The sequence below is a fragment of the Ovis canadensis genome, chromosome 15 (assembly GCF_042477335.2).
Source record: "Ovis canadensis isolate MfBH-ARS-UI-01 breed Bighorn chromosome 15, ARS-UI_OviCan_v2, whole genome shotgun sequence".
NCBI classification, from domain to species: Eukaryota; Metazoa; Chordata; class Mammalia; order Artiodactyla; family Bovidae; genus Ovis; species Ovis canadensis.
This window is the reverse complement of record NC_091259.1, coordinates 84257789-84277830: the sequence shown is the minus strand read 5'-3', so window position 1 is coordinate 84277830 and position 20042 is coordinate 84257789. Positions and strand designations below refer to the sequence as shown.

General features: G+C 54.2%; 1 protein-coding gene across 2 annotated transcripts; it reads left to right on the top strand.

Moving 5' to 3' along the window:
• Positions 1 to 1639: 1639 nt before the first annotated feature.
• SPI1 (Spi-1 proto-oncogene) lies at positions 1640 to 18592 on the top strand. Of its 2 annotated transcripts, none has more exons than XM_069554128.1 (5): positions 1640 to 1976; positions 4325 to 4421; positions 16150 to 16337; positions 17051 to 17213; positions 17570 to 18592. In XM_069554128.1, exons 1-5 carry the CDS (start codon positions 1932 to 1934, stop codon positions 17887 to 17889), a joined length of 813 nt encoding a protein of 270 aa, XP_069410229.1. In that variant the 5' UTR covers positions 1640 to 1931; the 3' UTR covers positions 17890 to 18592. The 2 variants fall into 2 exon arrangements, with proteins under 2 accessions (XP_069410229.1, XP_069410228.1); XM_069554127.1 differs by having other exon boundaries at positions 4322 to 4421.
• The last annotated feature ends 1450 nt before the right edge of the window (positions 18593 to 20042 follow it).

Below are 20042 nucleotides of genomic sequence, written 5' to 3'. Positions count from 1 at the left end.
AAAGTGGGGTCAGGGATGGCACAGATGCCAAGTCAGCCCGCCTCTCCCCTCTTCTTGGGGAGGGGCCTTGGTCAGGTTCCTAGGGTGTCCTGAGGACCAGCGACCTGGACTCCTTGGAGAGTCCCACAGATGGAGGCAAAACAGTGAAGATGTAGACGGGAGGAGTCTCATGGTGAATCCAGGCCTGCCATCCCCTGGCCTTCGCCGCAAGTGAAGAAGCACTCGGGTATCTGTGGTCCACTGACAGGAAGGACGCAGTGTTAGTGCGAATGGGACTCAGAGCAAGGGTAAGACTACGCAGGAGAGGAGAGTGAGCTCTCAGTGAGCTGGAGAAGTGGGCTTACTAGAGACCAAAGATTTAAAAATGGCCTCTGTTCATCCTTCTGCCCTTCAGACTAGATCAGGAACTCCCTGAAGACAGGAGTCTTGTCCAGGACCTTTCTCTTTTCCCAGGACTGAGCATAAACCCTGTGTGTGTTAGTCACTCAGTCGTGTCTGACTCTTTGCAACCCCATGGACTATAGCCTGCCACTCACCTGTGTCCATGGGATTTCCCAGGCAAGAGAACTGGAGTGGGTTGCCATTTCCTTCTCCAGGGGATCTTCCCAACCCAGGGCTTGAACCCAGGTCTCCCACATTGCAGGCAGACGCTTTACCGTCTGAGCCATATCGTATGGGCATGAAGCCTAGAACTCAGCTGATATGGTGGAATGCATACATGGATGGATGGCTAGATGAATGGACGGACCAATGAATGATCAGACTGACAGCTGGACACGCGATGGACACACAGCTGGAAACGTGGATGAGTAACAAGTGGATGGGCTGATAAATGGACGTATGATGGCTCAGTGGATGAGAAGACAAACAGATGGGTGGATGGATCGTAGACTGACAGATAAATGGGGGAATGAAGAGCTGGATTAAACTGAGAGACAAGTGAACGGCTGGCTTGACGGGTGGATAGAGGGACTGAGAAAACAGATGAGTAAATGGATGGAAAACAGATGAACGGATGGACAGACAAGAAAAGTTTGTAAACTAGGAAGACTCGATTGACAGTCAGGCATTGGTAAGGGGTGGGGAGACTGAAAAATCTGGGCTGGGAACAGAGATATGGAAGGCATGGTGACCCTTAGGAAGCTGGGAGGGGAGGGTGTAAGAATCCTTCTGGTGGAAATGAAGCTGGTGGAAGGAAGGAGAAATCAGCATGATGCTGATGACCAGGCCCCAGGGCCCAGCCCCAGGCTTGGTAGGACCAAGCGGTTGGGAGCCTATGGGCCCAGGAAGAGCCAGGCCTGGCAGTTAGCCGGACCAGAGCCCTAGGCCAACCAGGCTGACCCCAGAGCGTGGAGGCCCCAAGAGGACACCCTTACCAGCTCCGATCCCCCAAGGAAGTGACTGTTGGCCACATGGGGGGGGGGTCTCAAAAGTAGTAGGCATCTGCGGGGTTTTGGGGTGAGAGAGCCTCCACAGGCCCCGGGGGGCAGCAAGGCCCTCCTCGTGGTGGTGCAGCCAGCCTTCCGCCCTCCCGTTCTCCCACCCTACCCCAGCCCTCAAGGCCGCCCCTCGCAGTCCCGGCTTCCCCCTCAGCCTCCCAGGCCAGCCCCTGGAGCACCACCTGCCCCAGCCGGCCAGAGACTTCCTGTAGCGCAAGAGATTTATGCAAACGGGCCGGGGCGGTGATGTCACCCCAAGGGGACTATCTCCCAGCGGCAGGCCTTCGATAAAATCAGGAACTTGCGCTGGCCCTGCAATGTCAAGGGAGGGGGCTCACCCAGGGCTCCTGTAGCTCAAGGGGCAGGCCTGAGCCCTGCACCCGCCCAGAAGCGGTCCAGCCCCCCCCACCCCCGACGGGGCGCCCCATCCCCAGGGGCTCCGCACTGGCCCCCACCGAGGCAGGGGACCTGACCGGCTCAGAGCTCGGCTGGATGTTACAGGCGTGCAAAATGGAAGGGTTTCCCCTCGTTCCCCCTGTGAGTATCGGGACTCCTCCACCAGCCCAGCCCGCGGCCCTCGGACGCCCGCCACCTGCCCGCCAGCCCGCCGCCTGCCTTCCCCTATCAGTGGGAAGTTGGTGTTTCCTCCCTGGAGCCCCAGGGCCTGAGACCCAAGCAAGAGGGCCATCGGCCTCCTTGGAGCAAGCACACCCCGGCGGGCTGAGGGCCGGGCCCACGGTGGGGCTGTGATCGATGGGGCCTGAACGGTTATTTATAGATGGGGCTTGGGTGGCAGCCGGGGTTCCACGGGCCTGGGGGGGCTGGGCTGAGGGTGGTGAGGGCAGCGGGGAGCTGGTGGTGGAGGAGCGGGAAGGCTGGCGTGGAGGGAAGCCGGTCCCCGGGACAGTGAAGGGCTGGAGGGCAGGAGGCAAGAGGCCGAAGGTCTGGGCCCTGGACTGGGTGCTCCTCGAGACCGTGGCTGCCTTACACCTGGGTCCTTGCCACCCAGGCACAGAGGACGTGCCTGTTGACCCGAGAGGTCTGGGCCTTGGGCCCCGAGTGGCGGAGGCAGAGGCGGGGGCTGGGGCAGCAAGGGGAGCGGGGGCTGGCCAGGCAGCTGGGGCTGGGACTGCGGAGAGGAGGGCAGAGCCTTCCTGGGGCTGAGACTGGGGCTGGGGGAGGACCTCGTCCAAGGAGAGACGGGAGTGAGGGCAGCGGCTGAGGCCGGAGGTGAAGAAGCGGGCGTCCCAGGGGACTCCAGGGACGGCAGGGCGGCCGTCTGGGGCAGACCCCCTCCGCTCCCGCTCTCAGTGACAGTTGCAGCCTCCGGCAGGTGTCACACCACCAGGCCCCTCTGAGAGGACCCCTCTCCCTTTCCTCACCCCCTTCCGCACTCAGCCGGGGATGGGGAGCCCTGGGGGTAACTGGGAAGGGCTTGGCCGGGCCTGCCCATCTGACTCAGCTTTCCCGGCTTGGAGGCAGCTCCCTTCCCCCTATCCCCGGCCACCCCACTCCAGGCAGGCCCAGAGCCCCAGGGAGGCACCCCAGCTTGACACCCTTCTGTGGGGCTGTGCTGTCTGTAGACCCAGAGCCAGGCTCCACGCAGGGCCGGGCACTGATGGGACAAGCCAGCCGGCTTCTGACCTGGCCCTGGCCCCCCCACCCCCACCTGGAACCTAGAAGATGGGGGAGACAGGCAGAGGGTGATAGGGGGTGGTCTCAGGAAGAGCCCACTCTGCCTCAAGACAGCCAGAGGCCTCGGGGCCCGGCCACCCTGTCTCTGACCCTTGACCTCTCAATGCCTGAACCCCAGCTAAAGCTGAGTGGGAGACATGTCCTCCTGGGCTCCATGCGAGCGTCCTGAGCCCCTTGGCCCAGTCCAGGGGGGACGCCGAGTGGGTCCTGTGAAGGTGGGCTCCCAAGGCAGCTCTGGCCCCCAAACCAAGCCCCGAGGGCCGGGGTGACAGTTGTGCAATCCTTGGGCACACGCGCGGGGGTGGGGAGAGGCCTGGTGACTGTCGGGAAGCCTCTGGGTGTGCATATCCCAGTGCCTGGCCAGGGAGTGGGGTGGGGAGGGACAGGGATGGGGAGACGGAGGGAGGGGGACCAGGGAGTGTCTCTGGAGGAAAGGGGAGGAGGGAGAGGCCCCCAAAGCCATGGCCTTAGCCCTGCGTGGGGTGAGTCCTTTAAAGCCCGTCAGTGTGGACAGCCAGTGTGGGGGTGGGGGCCCTGAGCCGGCCTGGGACCTGGACATCGGGCAGCGAGAGAGCCTGGGGGCCTGGGGGACTATGGCAGGAGGACAAGCCTGTGTGCTGGGCGATGGGCGTGCAGGAACATGAGTGACCGAGCAAGGACATGGGCGTGAGTGTGTGTCAGCGCGCTTGGAGGTGAGGGAGTGGATTCGCATGTCAACCCCAGGGACTCTGCAAGCGCCTACAGGCAAGTGTATACTGGCGTGTGTGCCTGGGGTGAGTGTGAGGGCTGTGAGTGGACGTGTGAGCTCACATTGGGAGTGTGGGAAGAAATGTGTCAGGGGGAGTTTGCGTGCATTTGGGGGGTGGTTTAGGCACGTCGATGTGCCTGTGAGCGGGCGAGTGTGTGAGGCTGGGACCTGGGCATGCCGTGGAGCGTGAGTGTGAGGTGGCCGGGGGAACTGTCCCCTCAGACCTGTCTTCTTTTGACCTCTGACCCTCCAAGGTCTCTGTCACCCCCTTTCCGCCGGAGCCAAGGCTCTTGCACCCCTGGGTCCCCCCGCTTGCGCCCTGCGTGGCCTCTCCCAGTTGATAAAGGGGCTCAGTGTGGACCCAACATCCTGGGGTGTCCTGCCAACCTGCCTGGGGTCTCCCCGCCGCACTCCGAGTTCTGACCCCCTCCTCTCTCAGCAGCCATCGGAAGACCTAGTTCCCTATGACACGGATCTCTACCAACGCCAAACGCACGAATATTACCCCTATCTCAGCAGTGATGGAGAAAGCCACAGCGGTGAGTAGCAGGCCCCACCCTGCCCTGACTTCCCCAGCCTGGCCTGGCCCCGGCGGGCGCCACCGCTGCGTTCTGGGGAAGGAAAAGCATACCCTTCCCGAGGTTTCTTTGGAATTCCGAGGATCGGATCCAGTTAGCTCTCAGGGACATGAATTCCCTACCCTAAAACCCCACGCTCCTGCTCCCCACCAACACCCCATACCCCCAGCGTGCGTTTCTGGAGCAGCCTTGGTGTGCAGGCACGGGCGAGCTTCTTCCCTGTTTTATCTTCTCATCCAATCCTTTTGGCCTGTTTCCACCTGACGAAAAAGGCGGAGAGGCTACGGGACTTGTACAAGGAGGCGCACTGGCCGCGGGGGCCCAGCTCTGCCCGCTCCAGGCCCAGCGCTTTCTCTTTTTTTTTCGGCTTCACTTAGTCGCTCATTCACGTCCAGCTCTTGGGGCCCCATGGAACAGTAGTCCGCTGTGCACCTCTGTCCTGCGGCTTCCCCAGGCGAGAATACTGGAGTGGGTTGCCATTTCCTCCTCCAAGGGATCTTCCCAACCCAGGGATTGAACCCGTGTCTTCTTCTCCTCCCTCAACCCCCCATCTTCTTCTCCATTCTTGTCACTGCCCGTGACCCTGAACCCCTCATTGGTGCAGCCCCAGTCGCCACTGCGTGTGACTAACAGCAGTCTATTGACATTTGGGCTGGATACTTCTATGCTGTGAGCTCTGTCTTGTGCCTTGTAGGGTATTTGCCAGCATTCCTGCTTCTGCCCACTGGACGCCAGTGTTACTGCCAATCATGATAACCAAAAATGTCTCCAGAGTTGCCAAATATCCCCTGGTGGTGGGGGCGGGGTGCAGAACCGCTCCCATTTGAGAGCTGTTCATTCAGCAGGGGCTGAAACCTTGTCTGCTGGAGGTGGGGGTGAGGATGGGGCCTGGGCCAGGGCTTTTTTCTATCTGGGTCTAACTGCCCCCCACCCCAAAGCCCAGGCTCAATCCTGAAGCAAATTCAGGGAAAGGGAGAGAGACCTTCAGTGTCTGGAACCTGGGCAGGGAGCTAAGAGAGGTCACCGGTGGTAGATCTCAGTGTATTGATGGAATATCTCTGAACAATAGGCGAGGTGGCCTGGTTACTGGGTCTTCACTGAGGGATTCTTCAGGGGGTATGGAGGCCTGGGCAAGCCAGACAGCGGGGTGTCTGCAACCCCACAGGGACAGGCGTGCTCTGCCATAGCCAAGGAAGGGCCTCACCTGGGGGCCGTTAACACCTGGAGCTCCATTCTGCTGGCACACCTCTGGCAGTTTAAGCCTGATGTCTGTACCTAGAGATGCCATATGTGGCAAGTCCTTATTTAGGGCCCTCACATCCAGATGGCAAAGCCCGCAAACAGTTTTGCCTGGAATTCACACCTGATGTCCATTCTAAAGACTGTAACTGGAAACCATATCTTGGGAATAAGGGGTGGACATCCTTCGAGGCCACATCTGGGAAGACACAGGCTCCTTTCAGAACCTGAGGACTAGAAAGACTTTAAAAACATTCTCCCCCCTCGCCACTTCCTTTAACATTTTATACTTCTACAAGAAATGCATCCTTTCTGGGGAAAATACAGAGACAGTTTAGAGAGTCTCCCTCCTCCAGCTCTGCCTCCAGCTCCCACTGCCTGGGTCGGGGCCTGGCTCTCCCTGACTCAACATCAGCTCTACACCTGCTTCTACCCAGTCTGGGACCTAAGCAGGTCCCTGCTTGAGGACTGGCGCCCCCTGGTGGCTCCAGGCAGCAGGCCCGCTCAGGTCCTTGCAAGCTCAGGGCTGCCTCTGACCCCTGCTAGCTAGCATCAGGGATCGTTTTTCCCCTGGCCTGACCGTTTCTCAGTCTCCCTGGGTTTGGGTGCCTTTCCTTTGGGTCTACCGAAGCTGCATTCTCCCTTCCTGTAATACAGGGCTACTATTTATGTACTCTAGAAACCAGGTAGGCCTGGGGCTGGCTGATGGAGTGAGCACTGTAGAGAAAGCCAGCACGTCGACAGGGAGTGGAGAAGCACCGAAGGTTCTGTGACATCAACAGGCTCATTTTCGGGTGACTCAGTCTATCATTCACCCAGCCGTCCGCTCCCCTGCCATCCACCCAGCTGCCCCACAGCCACCCGTCCTTCCAACGCTTGTTGTCCAGCCCACTTGTCCACACATCCCCTCTCTTGCCCATCCGCCAAATAGCCCCTGATTACATGTGGTGGACCTGACCCTGTTGTAGGAGCTAGATTTGCCACAAGGAGCAGGCCGGGCAAGGCCACTGCCCTCGTGGAGCTCACGGTCCAGTGAGAGAGAGATGGGGAACAGCTGAATTAGCAGACATGCTCTAAAGACGTTCTGTAGAAAGCAGAGCACCGTGAGTCAGGCTCTGCCATCTGCACGTGAGGGCCCTAAAGAAGGACTCGCCACAAACGGCATCTCTGGGTACAGATGTCAGGTTTAAGCTGCCAGGGGTATGCCTGCAGGACGGAGCTCCAGAGGTGAACGGCCCCCGGGTGAGGCCCTTGGGTGGAAATCTGAGTGTCCTGAAGGCACACAGATGCACAGATAGGGAGCTATAAGTGTTCTAGGGGCGGGAACAGCAGGTGCAAGAGCAGGAGGGACCTGGGTGGGGACCAGGGTGGGAAGGGAGCACAGGAAGCAGAAAGGACAGGAAGGGAGGCCAGTCTGCAGGGAAGGACCGCACGGGCCCGAGGACTGCAGCGGGAGCTTGTCGTGTTTCCCACACCTAGCGGGAAGCCACTGGAGGGGGCTGAGCAAAGAAATGACACAATCTGAGTAACCTTGTGTGTGTGTGTGTCTGGTAAATATCCAAAGAAATTATAGATATTTAATTTTAATTATTCAAACAAGAAATACCCATTGCAAACAATTTTAAAATACAGCAGCGTATGAAGGAAAATATTACCTGCTTCTCATTCTTACCCTGCACTGATAGCCATCTTGGTCTATTCTAGCAGATACTTCATTTGACGGTGTATGTTTGTAAGTGTATACATCCATACATATCCTCTCCATTCAGAAATGAACTGTAGTATCATGCTGTTCTGCAATCTGCTACTTTTTACATAAATTTATCAGAGTTGTTTCTCCATGGCCAATCCAGCGCATCAGAGACAGTTAAAAGCTATTTTTCCAGTCTTTCTGTTACAGACCACGACAAGTACATACATGAAAGTTTGAAACTGAGGCTTAGAAGAGCATTTATTTACTAATTCACAAACATTTATTGAGGACTTTCTATAAGCCAGGTGGAGATGAATCTAGCTTGATTTTTTATTTAGAGAATTCTATTGTACTATGAAAGATGAGTATTTGACTTTCTAGTTATTTATAGCACACACACATACCAAAATAGTTACAGTAACTTTCCCCCCTTTCATTTTATTGCTGTTATGATATGCAACATAAGTATGTGAGTTTAAGGTGTAACAGCTAATGATTTCACACACCTATACATTGGGAAATGATTACCACATAAGTTTAGTTAATATCCATCTCCTTATACAGTTAGAAAAAATTTTTTCCCTTGTGATGAGAACTTTCAGGAGCTACTCTTAGCTTTCGAAGTTACCATGCAGCAGTTAGCCCTAGCCATTCTGTGCATGGCTTCCCCAGGACTTATTTATCTCACAGCTGAAAGCTTGCACCTTAGACCGCCAGCGCCCAATCTCCCCACCCCCCACTACTTCTGGCAACCACCAATCTGACCTCCTTTTCTGAATTGTTACTTTTTTTAAAGATTCCACGTATAAGTGAGATCATACAGCATTTGTTTTCCTCTGTATTCTATTTTTAATATTTTGTTTTCACTTTTTGGCCGTGTTCCACCTGTGGGGGCTTCCTGGTGGCTCAGAGGGTGAAAAATCTGTCTGCAATGCGGGAGACCAGGCTTCGATCCCTCGGTCAGGAAGATCCCCTGGAGAAGGGAATGGCTACCCACTCCAGTATTCTTGTCTGGAGAATTCCATGGACAGGGGAGCCTGGTGGGCTACCTTCCACGGGGTCACAAAGAGGAGGACACGACTGAGCGACTAACACTCAAGGTTCATGTCATTCGGGCTTTTAGTGCCCTGATCAGGAATTCAACCCTGGTCCCCTGCATTGGGAGCATGAAGTCTTACCCACTAGACCACCAGGGAAGTCCCTTTGTCTGTATTCTAAGTTTGTTCAATTGACATCTGAATTTTCCGTGGTTTGGACCATGTGAATATTGCTCACAGTTGAGCCACGCTGCGTATCTTGATTACCTGTACTTTCTCATCACTGTGTTTCTGAGGGCTGAGCAGCAGTGACGTAGGCCCCCACCCCACAGCAAGGCTGCTGGGAGTCACGCCCCATCTCCCCATTTTCGGGTGGGGTGACCACAGGGACGATGTCTCACCCCTCTGGGCCTCAGCTCCTCACTCACGAGACCTACTTCACAGGACTGCCCTAAGGATGGAGTGAGCTACTCCATATGGGAGGCTTAGAAAGTGAAAATTATGTAAGGATTTGTTACTCATAGCATTATGGTCTCCTAAGAAAGGATGTCTGGGAGGTAAGGTTTTATTGCTGTTTGTGTTACCTGCTGTTTTTATGGTCTCACCTGATTAACAGTAGTTTGGCTGTGTATAGAAATCTAAGTTGAAAAAAAATTTTTTTTTCTCATTGAAACTGAAGGCATTTCTCTACTGTCTTCAGGTTACTAGAGTTTTTCTTAGGAAATCTGATGTCATTCCATATCCTCTTTTTTGAATGTAACCATTTTGGGGTTTTGTTTAAATTTTTTTCCTGTTTAGTTTTGTTTTATCTCCCTGGAAGTTTTTAGTGTCTTCTCCCAATACCTAGTGGCTCCACTGAATAAGTTTTTTTTTTTTTTTTTAATCACTCTAATTTCTGGCTGGAGAATAGCTGGAGAGGAGGCAAGAATAGGAACAGGGGGGAAGGCCGGGAGGAAACCACTGGAATAATCCAGACAAGATATGACAGTGACTTGGCCAAGGGTGGTGGCGAGACAGACAAAAATGAGCAGATGGATTCAGGATAGATTCTCAAGGTAGGGTTCATAGAATTTGCTGTTTATTATTTTTAAGTTGTGATTAAAATGTATACAGTATAACATGTACTATCTTGACCATTTGCACATGTACAGCTCAGTGGCTCAAGGACATGTTGCTGTACTCCATCCCCACCATCCAGCTCCAGAACTCTTTTCATCTTGCGAAACTGGCATTCCGGACCAATTAAACAGTGCCTCCCACTGCCCCCTCCCCTCAGCCCCTGGCAACCATCATTCTGCTTTCTGTCCCTATGTTCCTGCACTCGGGACCTCATCTTAGTGGAGTCATGCAGTGTTTCTCTTTTCGTGACTGGCTTCTTTCATTTAACGTATAATATCCTCCAGGTTCTCCCGTGTTGCAGTGTACATCAGAATTCCTGCCCTTCTGAAGCTGAGTAACATTCCGTCGTGTGGATATACTACATTCTGTTTGCCCATTCATCTGTTGATGGACACGTGGGTTGCTTCTATCTTTTGGTTGCTCTGAATAATGCTGCTGTGAACACAGGTGTTAAAATGCCTCTTTGAAGATCCTGCTTCCCGTTCGTTGAGACTATATGCCCAGAAGTAGGATGGCTGGATTGTAAGATAATTCCAGTTTTAATTGTCTGAGGACCAAGCATACTGGTTTTCCTTAGTGGCCGCACCATTTTGCTCTCCTACCAACAGTGCACAAGGATCCCACTGCTCCACATTCTTGCCAAAATCTTTTTCTGCCTTTTTAACCATTAAAAAAAATGAAGTATAGTTAATTCACAATATCATGTGTTCAGCAAAGTGATTCACTGATTATATATATGTATGCATACATGTATATATGTGTTCTTTTCCAGATTCTCTTTCATTCTGTTATTACGAGATAGTGACTGTGGTTCCCTGTGTTATACAGTCGGCCCGGGTTGTTCTGTTTTTTGATAATAGCCATCCTAATGCTGTTTGCAGAGGGATTGATGGAGGAAATAGAGTTCCAAAGTATGACCATTCTCTCCACCACTCCATCTTTCCATTCACTTTTCACCTTCTCATCCCACAGATTCACAGTTTATTCCCAGTCTTCTAATCATCCATTCATTTCATTCGCCTTCCAAAGTGTCCTTCCTTCCCCTACCAAGCCTTGCTTCCATCCCAGGCACATTGCCAGGTGCTGTAGGATGAATGAAACACAGGCCCTGCCAGATTTATCTTTCTTAACAAAGGAAAGAACTAAAAATCATAATAATTAGGATACAGTGTAAGAAATAATAAGGATCATGAGACCTGGCGCTCTCTGCTTGCTGGGACCTCCGTTTCCATGTTTGAATAATTTGCAGGAGGGCTGGGATTAAGGAGCCCTTGTCCAGGGGTCTGTGATTTCCTGCAAAGGTTTTTTTTTTCCTCATTCCTTGCTTTCTTAATTCCTCATCTTCCTTCTTGGTCTTGATCTTCTCCTCTCCTGGTAAGAGCCATGGCTTCAGGCTGGGGTTTCTGCTTGAAGGAGATAAGGTCAACGGAATGACACTTAAGGCTTGCATTTTGTGTGTGGGGGGGGCGATTGTTTTGAATATCATTTTATTTTTGTCCTAGTGACATCTAGGTGTTAGGGACACAAAAAAACTGAGGAGCAATAAGGATGTGTGGGTAGGACTTTGGTTCCAGACTGGAAGCTGGTTTAGAGGGTAGAAGTGAAAGATGTTGATGAATGGGTCATTGCTGGCTTGATGAATAAAGGTTCAGTGATGGATGGGCGGATAAATGGATGGATGGGTGGGTTAAATGATGGATGATGAATGAGTGAATGATGGGTAGATGATATTTGGATGATGGATGGGTGGATGGATGGATAGACGGATGGATGGATGATGCTGGATGGTGGCTGGATGATGAATAATGAATGAGGGGTAAATGGTGGTCGACAGACAGATGGATAGTAGCAGTCCATAAATTCTGTCACCATAAGTCTTACTTAAAGCTTTCACTGGCTGTCTTGGTCCTCAGCGGTGGTACGGCATAGGGATAAGAGTTCAGTCCTGGAGTCAGACACAGGTGGGTTTGGATCCTGACTCTACCAACGACTATCTGTGGGCAAGGGACTTTATGTCTCTGAGTCACAGCTTCCTCATGTGCAAAAGGAAGGTCAGACCATAGCGGCCACTTTGTCAGAGCTATGGTGAGGACTGAGTGACATAATGTGCATTAAGTACTTAGAACAGGGCCTGGTACATAAAAAACACATTGAAAGTAAGCTTTCACTGGTCATTTAACCAAATATTGACTGAAGCCTAGTAGGAGTTGATTGCCCCACAGGTTGCAGAAGGGAGGGTCCAGAGCTATCTCTGGATATGTGAATGACACTATACTCCTGTATTGTAACTTTTCATATTTATTTATTGGCTGTGCCTGGTCTTAGGTGTGGCACACAGAACTTTGATCTTCATTGCTTGATGCCTGGTCTTTTTTTTTTTTTTTCCCCAACTGTGACATGTGGGATCTCTTTTCTTTTTTTTCTTTTAGTTGCAGCATTCAAAGTCTTAGCTGCAGCCTGTGGGATCTAGTTGCCTGACCAGGAATTGAACTCTGGCCCCTTGCATTGGAAGCACAGAGTCTTAGCCACTGGATCACCAGGGAAGTCCTGACCCTATGTCCTTTTGAGGAGCAGAAAGTCATACTAAGGGGACATAAGTTGCAGGAGAGTCTGGGTGACCTCTCAAAGTGACAAGCAAGGATTTAGCAAAGCATTCCTGGGCAGTCATCTAGGAGTAAGGTCCAAAGAGCTCAGAGTGCTGACCTTTGCATAAGGATGGACTCACGGCATGATGTTCCTTCAGACAACTCATCTCTGCCTACCAAACAGTGTTTATTATACAACTGCCTGAGCACTCAAAACCAAGGGTAGAGGAAAGGTTTCCGTTGGGCCTTTTGAAACCTTAATTGTAGCCCAAGAGTCTCTGTTGCAGGTTTCAGCGATGCTGGGGCAGGGTTTCTGAGCCTCAGTGAGCAAACGAACCTCTGCAGGGGGCTGTGAAAGGCCAGACTCTCCCGTCTCTTTCTGGCGCTGCAGATTGCATGGGTCTCAGATGGGCCCCAAATCTGCAAGCTTTTCTGGCCCCCAAAGTGACTCAAACCGGCTGGGGGGTGCTGAGACCTGCTGTGGGAAGTGCTGGCTTCAAGCTGGGACCACCAGAACAAGCGCGTGGGTCTCATGTGGAGCTGGGACAGAGGTGGAGACCAAGAGAGAGAGAACTCAGAGCCCCCAAGCCAGAACTGAGTAGGGGGTGCTTCCCTAGAGGTCAAGTGATTGAGACTCTGTGCTTCCAATGCAGATGGCATGGGTCTGATCCCTGGGAGGGGAACTAAGACCCCACGAGCCACACAGCACGGCCAAAACCTGCCCCCCCACCCAAAAAAAAAAAAAAACCCAAAAGACCTGGAGTAGGTGTGAGGATTTGAGGGGGAGGATAAGGCATTCTATAAAGATCAGGAAGTTCCCCTGGAGAAGGGCATGGCAACCCACTCCAGTATTCTTGCCTGGAGAATCCCCGAAATGGAGGAGCCTGGCTGGCTACAGTCCATGGGGTGGCAAAGAGTCAGACACCACTGAAGTGACTTGGCATGCATGCATGGACAGGATAAGGCATTCTATGAAGATCCGGGCACTTCGGCCTGGGCAGGAGAAGGCAAAATGGGAAGGGCCTGGAGTGGGGCTCCAGGGCAGATCTGCAGCTGTAAAGGAACCTGGGTCCACTCAAGTGCCCCAAAGCCCCAAAGAGCCCCATCCATACAGACAGAGCCACCTCTCTCTCAGCAAGTGGAGAATTTCTGGGACTTATGAATGCAAGGCAAGATGAAAGGACAAAATAAGGGTCATTTTGTTTTGTTTTCCCTTCAGATTTGGATGATTTGGTGGAGGAGAGTCAGAGTTCTTAAGAAGCTAGGATTCATGCATTCCCTCAGGAAGTGCTTGTTCAGTGCCTACTGCATTGCAGTTCAGTCCAGTTCAGTCGCTCAGTTGTGTCCAGCTCTTTGCGACCCCATGGACTGCAGCACACTTGGCCTCCCTGTCCATCACCAGTTCCTGGAGCTTACTCAAACTCGTGTCCATTGAGTTGGTGATGCCATCCAACCATCTCATCCTCTATCGTCCCCTTCTCCCACCTTCAATCTTTCCCAGCATCAGGGTCTTTTCAGATGAGTCAGTTCTTCACATCAGGTGGCCAAAGTATTGGAGTTCCAGCTTCAGCATCAGTCCTTCCAATGACTATTCAGGACTGATTTCCTTTAGGATGGACTGGTTGTATCTCCTTGCAGTCCAAGAGACTCTCAAGAGTCTCCTCCAACACCACAGTTCAAAAGCATCAAGACACCTACTGCGTGTAGGCACTGGGAATACGAAGGTGAAAAAAAACAGTCCTCTGCCCTTGGTACAACCTTGGGGTCCCAACTTGAGCTTCTGGGAGAAAGAGACAGCCAGGATCCCTCAAACTATTTCTCTGGACCATGGGCTAAGGTGGCAGAGAGCAGGGGAAGATGAGGAATTGATAAGTATTAAAGTATCTGCTGTTTGCTCAGGTGCTGATTCAGGCTCTCTAAAGACAGCATTCAACATTCATAATAATTACCATTATAGACAGTGGATGTGTGTGTGCGCACAGTTGCTCATGTGTCTGACTCTTTGTGACCCCACGGACTGTAACAAACCAGGTCCTCTGTCCATGGGATTCTCCAGGCAAGGATACTGGAGTGGGTTGCCATTTCCTTCCTAGGGATCTTCTCAACCCAGGGATCGAACTTGTGTTTCCTGCAACTCCTACGCTGGCAGGCAGATTCTTTACCACTGAGCCACCTGGGAATGATAATAGTTAATGTTTATTGAGTCTTACTTTGTGCCAGGTTCCATTTGAAGTGCCTTGAAAGCATTAGCTCATTTAATCCTCACAGCAAGCCTATGACGTGAGCTGGTTGTAGTTATTAGCCCCATCTCACAGCGGAGGCAACAGGCATAAAGAAGCAGGACGAACGGCTCAGTGTCACTCAAGGGTGAGTGCCAGAGCCAGCATTCAAACCCAGCTCCGCCCCAGTTAGCTCCCCTATGCCATGCAGCTTCACGGAAATGGGAGTCTGGATTGTGGGTTCAAATAATTCCACATGTGAATCGGACCTCAGTAACCGCCCAGCTGGGTCTCTGACTTTTGCAGAATCAGAGGCTCAGGGAGATAAAATGTCTTGCTCAGGGTCACAAGGCAAAGGCGCCACAGAGCAGGACTGGAAAATGAGTGAGTCTTCTGAGAGCCAGTGCAGAGCCAAGACAACACGTGTCGTTTATCCAGGATGCGTGAGCAGCGACGTGTTTGTGAGAAAGAGGTGGGGGGGGGGGCAGACAGACAGACACACAGAGACACGAATAGGTGGTTGGTGGCAGTCCCCCTGCAGGCCCTGTGCCAGTCCCGGAGATGGTGACCTGTCTCAGCATCCTGCACACTCCCTCTCTGGGTCACACGAGAAAAATTCCTCTTGTCACTCTGTCACATCTTTTGGACTCCAAGTTGTACCCAGGAAGTCCTCAGACGTGTGGTGGTTTTTATTCCTGGAAAAGGTGCCCAGAGTAACCACGCTGAAGACCGGCTCCAGGCCCAGGCAGGGCTCCCAGTGGCACGGAGCTGTTCCCCAAACTCAAATCCACCCTACCGCAGACTCTGAAAGCACCCACCAGGGGCTTTCCGGGAAAGCCTCGGGTGCCGTGGCGACCTCCCTGGGACTCAGGTGCAGCTCCCCAAGGACACGACCTTGGAGGGGCCACAGAGGGAGCTCAGCTGAGGAATGTTAGCCCTGTGACTCTGCAGTCACACCTCGGCTGTGTGACAGGGCAGTGAGCTGTGACTGCGGGCAGCCAGTCAGCTCAGGAAGCTCTGCTGTGTCTGAAGAGGAGGAGAAGCGGCTCCCGAGTGCAGCCTCTGGGGCCAGGGGGTTTTTACAAATGTGAACTTGCGTGGGTCCTTCTAGTCTCTAGCATCCCTGTTTGACAGAGGGGTCAATGCGTGTGCCTGAGGCCGCAAAGAAAGGAAACGGCCCGGATTCAGACTCTGGCTCAAAAGCCGGCATCCTTGTGATGGGCAAGGGAGGCAGGGTAGACTGGTTGTTGAGAACAAAGGCTTTGCTCCAACGTGGGCTTTGACTGGGGGCGGGTCATGTAGCCTTTCCAAACCTCAGTGTCCTCATCCATAGCATATTCTGAGTATTCTAAAGTCCCTCAGTCGTGTCTGACTCTTTGTGACCCCATGGACCGCAGCCCGCCAGGTTCCTCTGTCCATGGGATTCTTCAGGCAAGAACACTGCAGTGGATTGCCATGCCCTTCTCCAGGAGATCTTCCCCGCCCAGGAAATGAAAGCAGGTCTCCCGCATTGCAGGCAGATTCTTTACCTTTTGAGCTACCTGGGAAAGACCCATCTATGGAATTGGGGTTCAGAAAATAGCAGGGTGGGTGGTGCTGCGATTAATGCCAATCTGCAGTCCAGAATGGCGTTGGTGATTATGATAGAGGACACGGCCTGGCGCTATTATTTTTATATATACTATTATTGCTACATATATTAATATATAGTTATCATATATAATTATATATAATATATACCATTATTGTTCATATAATATTGTATACAATCATAAGCCCCTCCTGCTTTGGCCGCAGACCATTACTGGGACTTCCATCCACACCACGTGCACAGCGAGTTCGAGAGCTTCGCTGAGAACCACTTCACGGAGCTGCAGAGCGTCCAGCCCCCACAGCTGCAGCAGCTCTACCGCCACATGGAGCTGGAGCAGATGCACGTGCTCGACACCCCCATGGCTCCTCCCCACGCCAGCCTCAGTCACCAGGTGCGTGCCTGCAGGGCCGCCCCGCCTGGCCCGGCCCGGCGCCTGCGGTGAGGCGGGCGCTCCGCAGGAAGCTTACTCAACCCGGCTTCCTGCCCCACAGCGCCAACGGTGGCCGGAGCCCCAACGGCTGCCTCCTGACCCCCCGGCTGACCTCGTGACCCCGCACCCCATGTCTGCTCTCACCCCACCGAGGACAGAGGCTGGACCATTCCCACCGCCCCCCCACACACACACACTGGTCCTTCTGACCCCCGGGGGCCTCATCGCGGGCCCTCTGAAACGCGGGGGCTGGAGCCCCAACCCCGTTCACTGGCTCCTCGTGGGTCTGATATCCAAGTCACTGAGTCCTGAAATCCACTGACCTCTCCATCTCCCCGCTGACTCCCTTTCCCGACCCTCCTCCTCAGCCCCTCACCCCAGGGCAGCTGCCTGTCCACATGGCACCTCCCGCCGCCCAAACCAGGGAGACAGGCGGGGTGTCAGGAGCCACTTTGTCCCCACAACTGGCACCCTGTGTGTGGGGACCCCGTCTGACTCCGTAAGAAGCCCGACCTCCAGTGTCCCCAGCCTTCTCCCATATCCCTCTGCCCCTCTCCGGCCACCCCGCCCCAGGACCCCCTCTTCTCTCACCCCACGGAACCCCCCCTACTTGGCCGCCTTCAGCTTTGCACCGTCCCTCAGGGACCCCAACCCTCCTTCTGCCTCCTTTCCAGGTCTCCTACCTGCCCCGGATGTGCCTGCCGTACCCCTCGCTGTCTCCCGCCCGGCCCAGCTCGGATGAAGAGGAGGGGGAGCGGCAGAGCCCCCCGCTGGAGGTGTCCGACGGGGAGGCCGACGGCCTGGAGCCAGGGCCTGGCCTCCTGCACGGAGAGACAGGTAGGGGACCCAGCCCTGACCCAGCCTGGGACCAGCCCTGACCCTGGCCACCCTTGAGCCCCATCCCCACCCCGATCAAGGCCCACGGACGCAGCAGCCTGCCCACAGAGCAGAGTGCTTGCGTATGGGTGTGTGTTTGCCAACACGCGTCTCTGCGTGTGTTCCGTGGCGGGGGTGGAGGCCTCTGTCCCCGCGTCCGGGTCTGAGCACGTGCGCTGTGGGCGTGCGCATGCGCCACGCTGGCTGTAGCTCCGCCCCTGCGACCACCCCACCGGGAAGGGAAGGAGGGGGCGGTCCCACGTCACCGGGAGGCGGGCTGGGTCCCTGCCGTGGGCGCTGACCGTCTCCGGCCGCAGGCAGCAAGAAGAAGATCCGCCTGTACCAGTTCCTGCTGGACCTGCTGCGCAGCGGCGACATGAAGGACAGCATCTGGTGGGTGGACAAGGACAAGGGCACGTTCCAGTTCTCGTCCAAGCACAAGGAGGCGCTGGCGCACCGCTGGGGCATCCAGAAGGGCAACCGCAAGAAGATGACCTACCAGAAGATGGCCCGAGCGCTGCGCAACTACGGCAAGACGGGCGAGGTCAAGAAGGTGAAGAAGAAGCTCACCTACCAGTTCAGCGGGGAGGTGCTGGGCCGCGGGGGCCTGGCCGAGCGGCGCCACCCGCCCCACTGAGCCCAGGCCTGAGCCCACCGGGCCCGCCAGGCCGCCCCGTTGGCCATAGCATTAACCCCTTCGCCCGGGCGGCCGGACACAGGAGGGAAGCTCCCAGGGGCCAGGGGCAGGACTGTGGCGGGCCAGGCCTCGCCTCCCCGCCCACCCCCTCCTCCTCCAAGCCCCCTGCCTGCCCCACACCCTCTGCTTCGCCTCCCAGCAGGGCGCTGGCCCCGGTTCCAGAAGGCCATCTGGGCGTCTGGCCCCAGCGAAGGGTCAGCTTGCTTAGTACAGGGCACATGGCCTTGGGAGTTGGAAGCCATCATTATTTGTGTATATTGAACCCTTTTTTTTTCAGTGACCCTCTCTCCCCACACCTGTCCCCCCATCAGCATTTTCAAGAAACCCATTTACCTAAAGTTATTCTCAGTCAGTTCTCTTCAGCACAGAGACCCGGTTTTTAAAATCTTTTGTGCACCTTGCCTGATGCGCCTCACCCACGACATCTGACCTGCTGCCTTCTCGTCTGTCCACTGTGGGTTTACTAAGGATCCCTGCCAATGCTGGACGCTGCAGACCTCAGGATGGTTGACACTTTGTCCAGTTGTCCAGTTTGTCCAGACAGTTGACACTGCCTGACCAGTAGTCATGATCCATGGAAGGAACGAATTCTCAGTTTTTCTTGAAGGAATAAATCATTAAAAAGCTCTCTGTACCTGATAAATGGCTGTTTTTTTTAATGCTTCAGTGAGGCTTAAACTCGTTGAATCTTTCTGTTATGAGCCCAATGTTGATGATGATAATAAGGGCAACAACACTGGATATTCTAGCCATTTACTGCGTGTTAACCTTGAGAAGTGGAATCTAATGCCCGGTTTGATAGACTGGGAAACTGAAGCTAACAGAGGTCAACCCATTTGTCCAAGGTTACGCGTGTAGTGAAGGGCTGCCATGGCTGTGCGAGGCGGGAAGCTTCATGTGTCTGCAAGGGGGTAAAGTGCAGCTTCTCCAGGAGCAAGAATGAAGCCCCAGAGCTCCGGTAAGCAGCAGAGCAGCTCATGGAATCCCTGCTGGCAGGACCCTGACACAAGAGAACTCCTCCCACGTACCCTGGTGCCTGGTTGTGCTGGCCTCTGGCCCACAGCAGGGGAGAGGCAGAAAAACATGAGTCGTGAGACTTGTAAGGGTTTTGCTTCCAACAGTAGCAAGAAGAGGCGGCCGGCAGCCTGGGAGTGAGGGAACTCTCATCAGCAACCCACAGACCTCAGAGAATCCAGATTCTGGGGCCATTTGTGTTGGGGCAGACACCCTCTGGAGTGCCCTGAGCCCTCAGGCTGGGGAAACTCAACCATAAGCCCCCTCCATGGATCTCTGAGCCCCGAGCTCAGTCTCTGAATTTTTATGGATTAATTTATTTTAAATATTTGGCTGTGTCATATGGGATCTTGGTCCCCCGACCGGGGACTGAACCTGGCCACCAGCAGTGGAAGCGCAGAGTCCTAACTCCTGGACCACCGGGGAAGTCCCAAAGTCCCGATGCCTTTTGAAAGACGGCCCAGGGACATGAGATGCAGTTTAAACGTGGTTAAAATGGCAGAAGAGAATGGATTTATGTTGAAAGGGATGGCAAGTGTTGACCACACGGACAATGCTTGTATATAGAATTCCTTGCTCCTGACAGTTGAGGGGCGGAGCAAATGACCTTCCCTGATAGTGGGTCTTGCTCACAGTAGGTCACATGTGATTTGCTCCTTTCTATGTAGAGGCTGATGTTCTTTGCGACTTTGGCGGGGTGTGGGGTGTGGAGGCAGTTGCGGGGGTTCAGAAGGACACTGAGGGAAGCTGGGACTCGGGGTCTGTGGGTGTAACCATCACCCGACACGGATGCCTCTGACCTGACAGCTTCAGGGTTCTGGGCCCCGCACACTCCCACCGCTCAATTTGCCTGTCACAAGGACACACGGACAGGGCTTGGGGTGCCCCTGTGTTCACTGAGGGTTGGGGGGCAGAATCTGTCCTGTGGGGTTGGTGGAGGAGGGGGAGGGGCCAGGGGCCAGCAGAGAAAGCCAGGGCCACACATTCTCCTGGAGAGCCCTTGATCTCGGGAATTTGTCTATATTTAGCAGGTGGCCGGGCAGGGTGCAGATAAGGAAGGTCTGGAGAGGGGGCGGCCC

Bases quoted from the DNA above. Each gene is read 5' to 3' on its own strand.
- SPI1 (XM_069554127.1), top strand. From the start codon at position 1,932: ATGTTACAGGCGTGCAAAATGGAAGGGTTTCCCCTCGTTCCCCCT. The intron at 1,977-4,321 runs GTGAGTATCGGG...CTCCTCTCTCAG, and splicing joins GGTTTCCCCTCGTTCCCCCT to CAGCCATCGGAAGACCTAGT. The intron at 4,422-16,149 runs GTGAGTAGCAGG...CTTTGGCCGCAG, and splicing joins TGATGGAGAAAGCCACAGCG to ACCATTACTGGGACTTCCAT.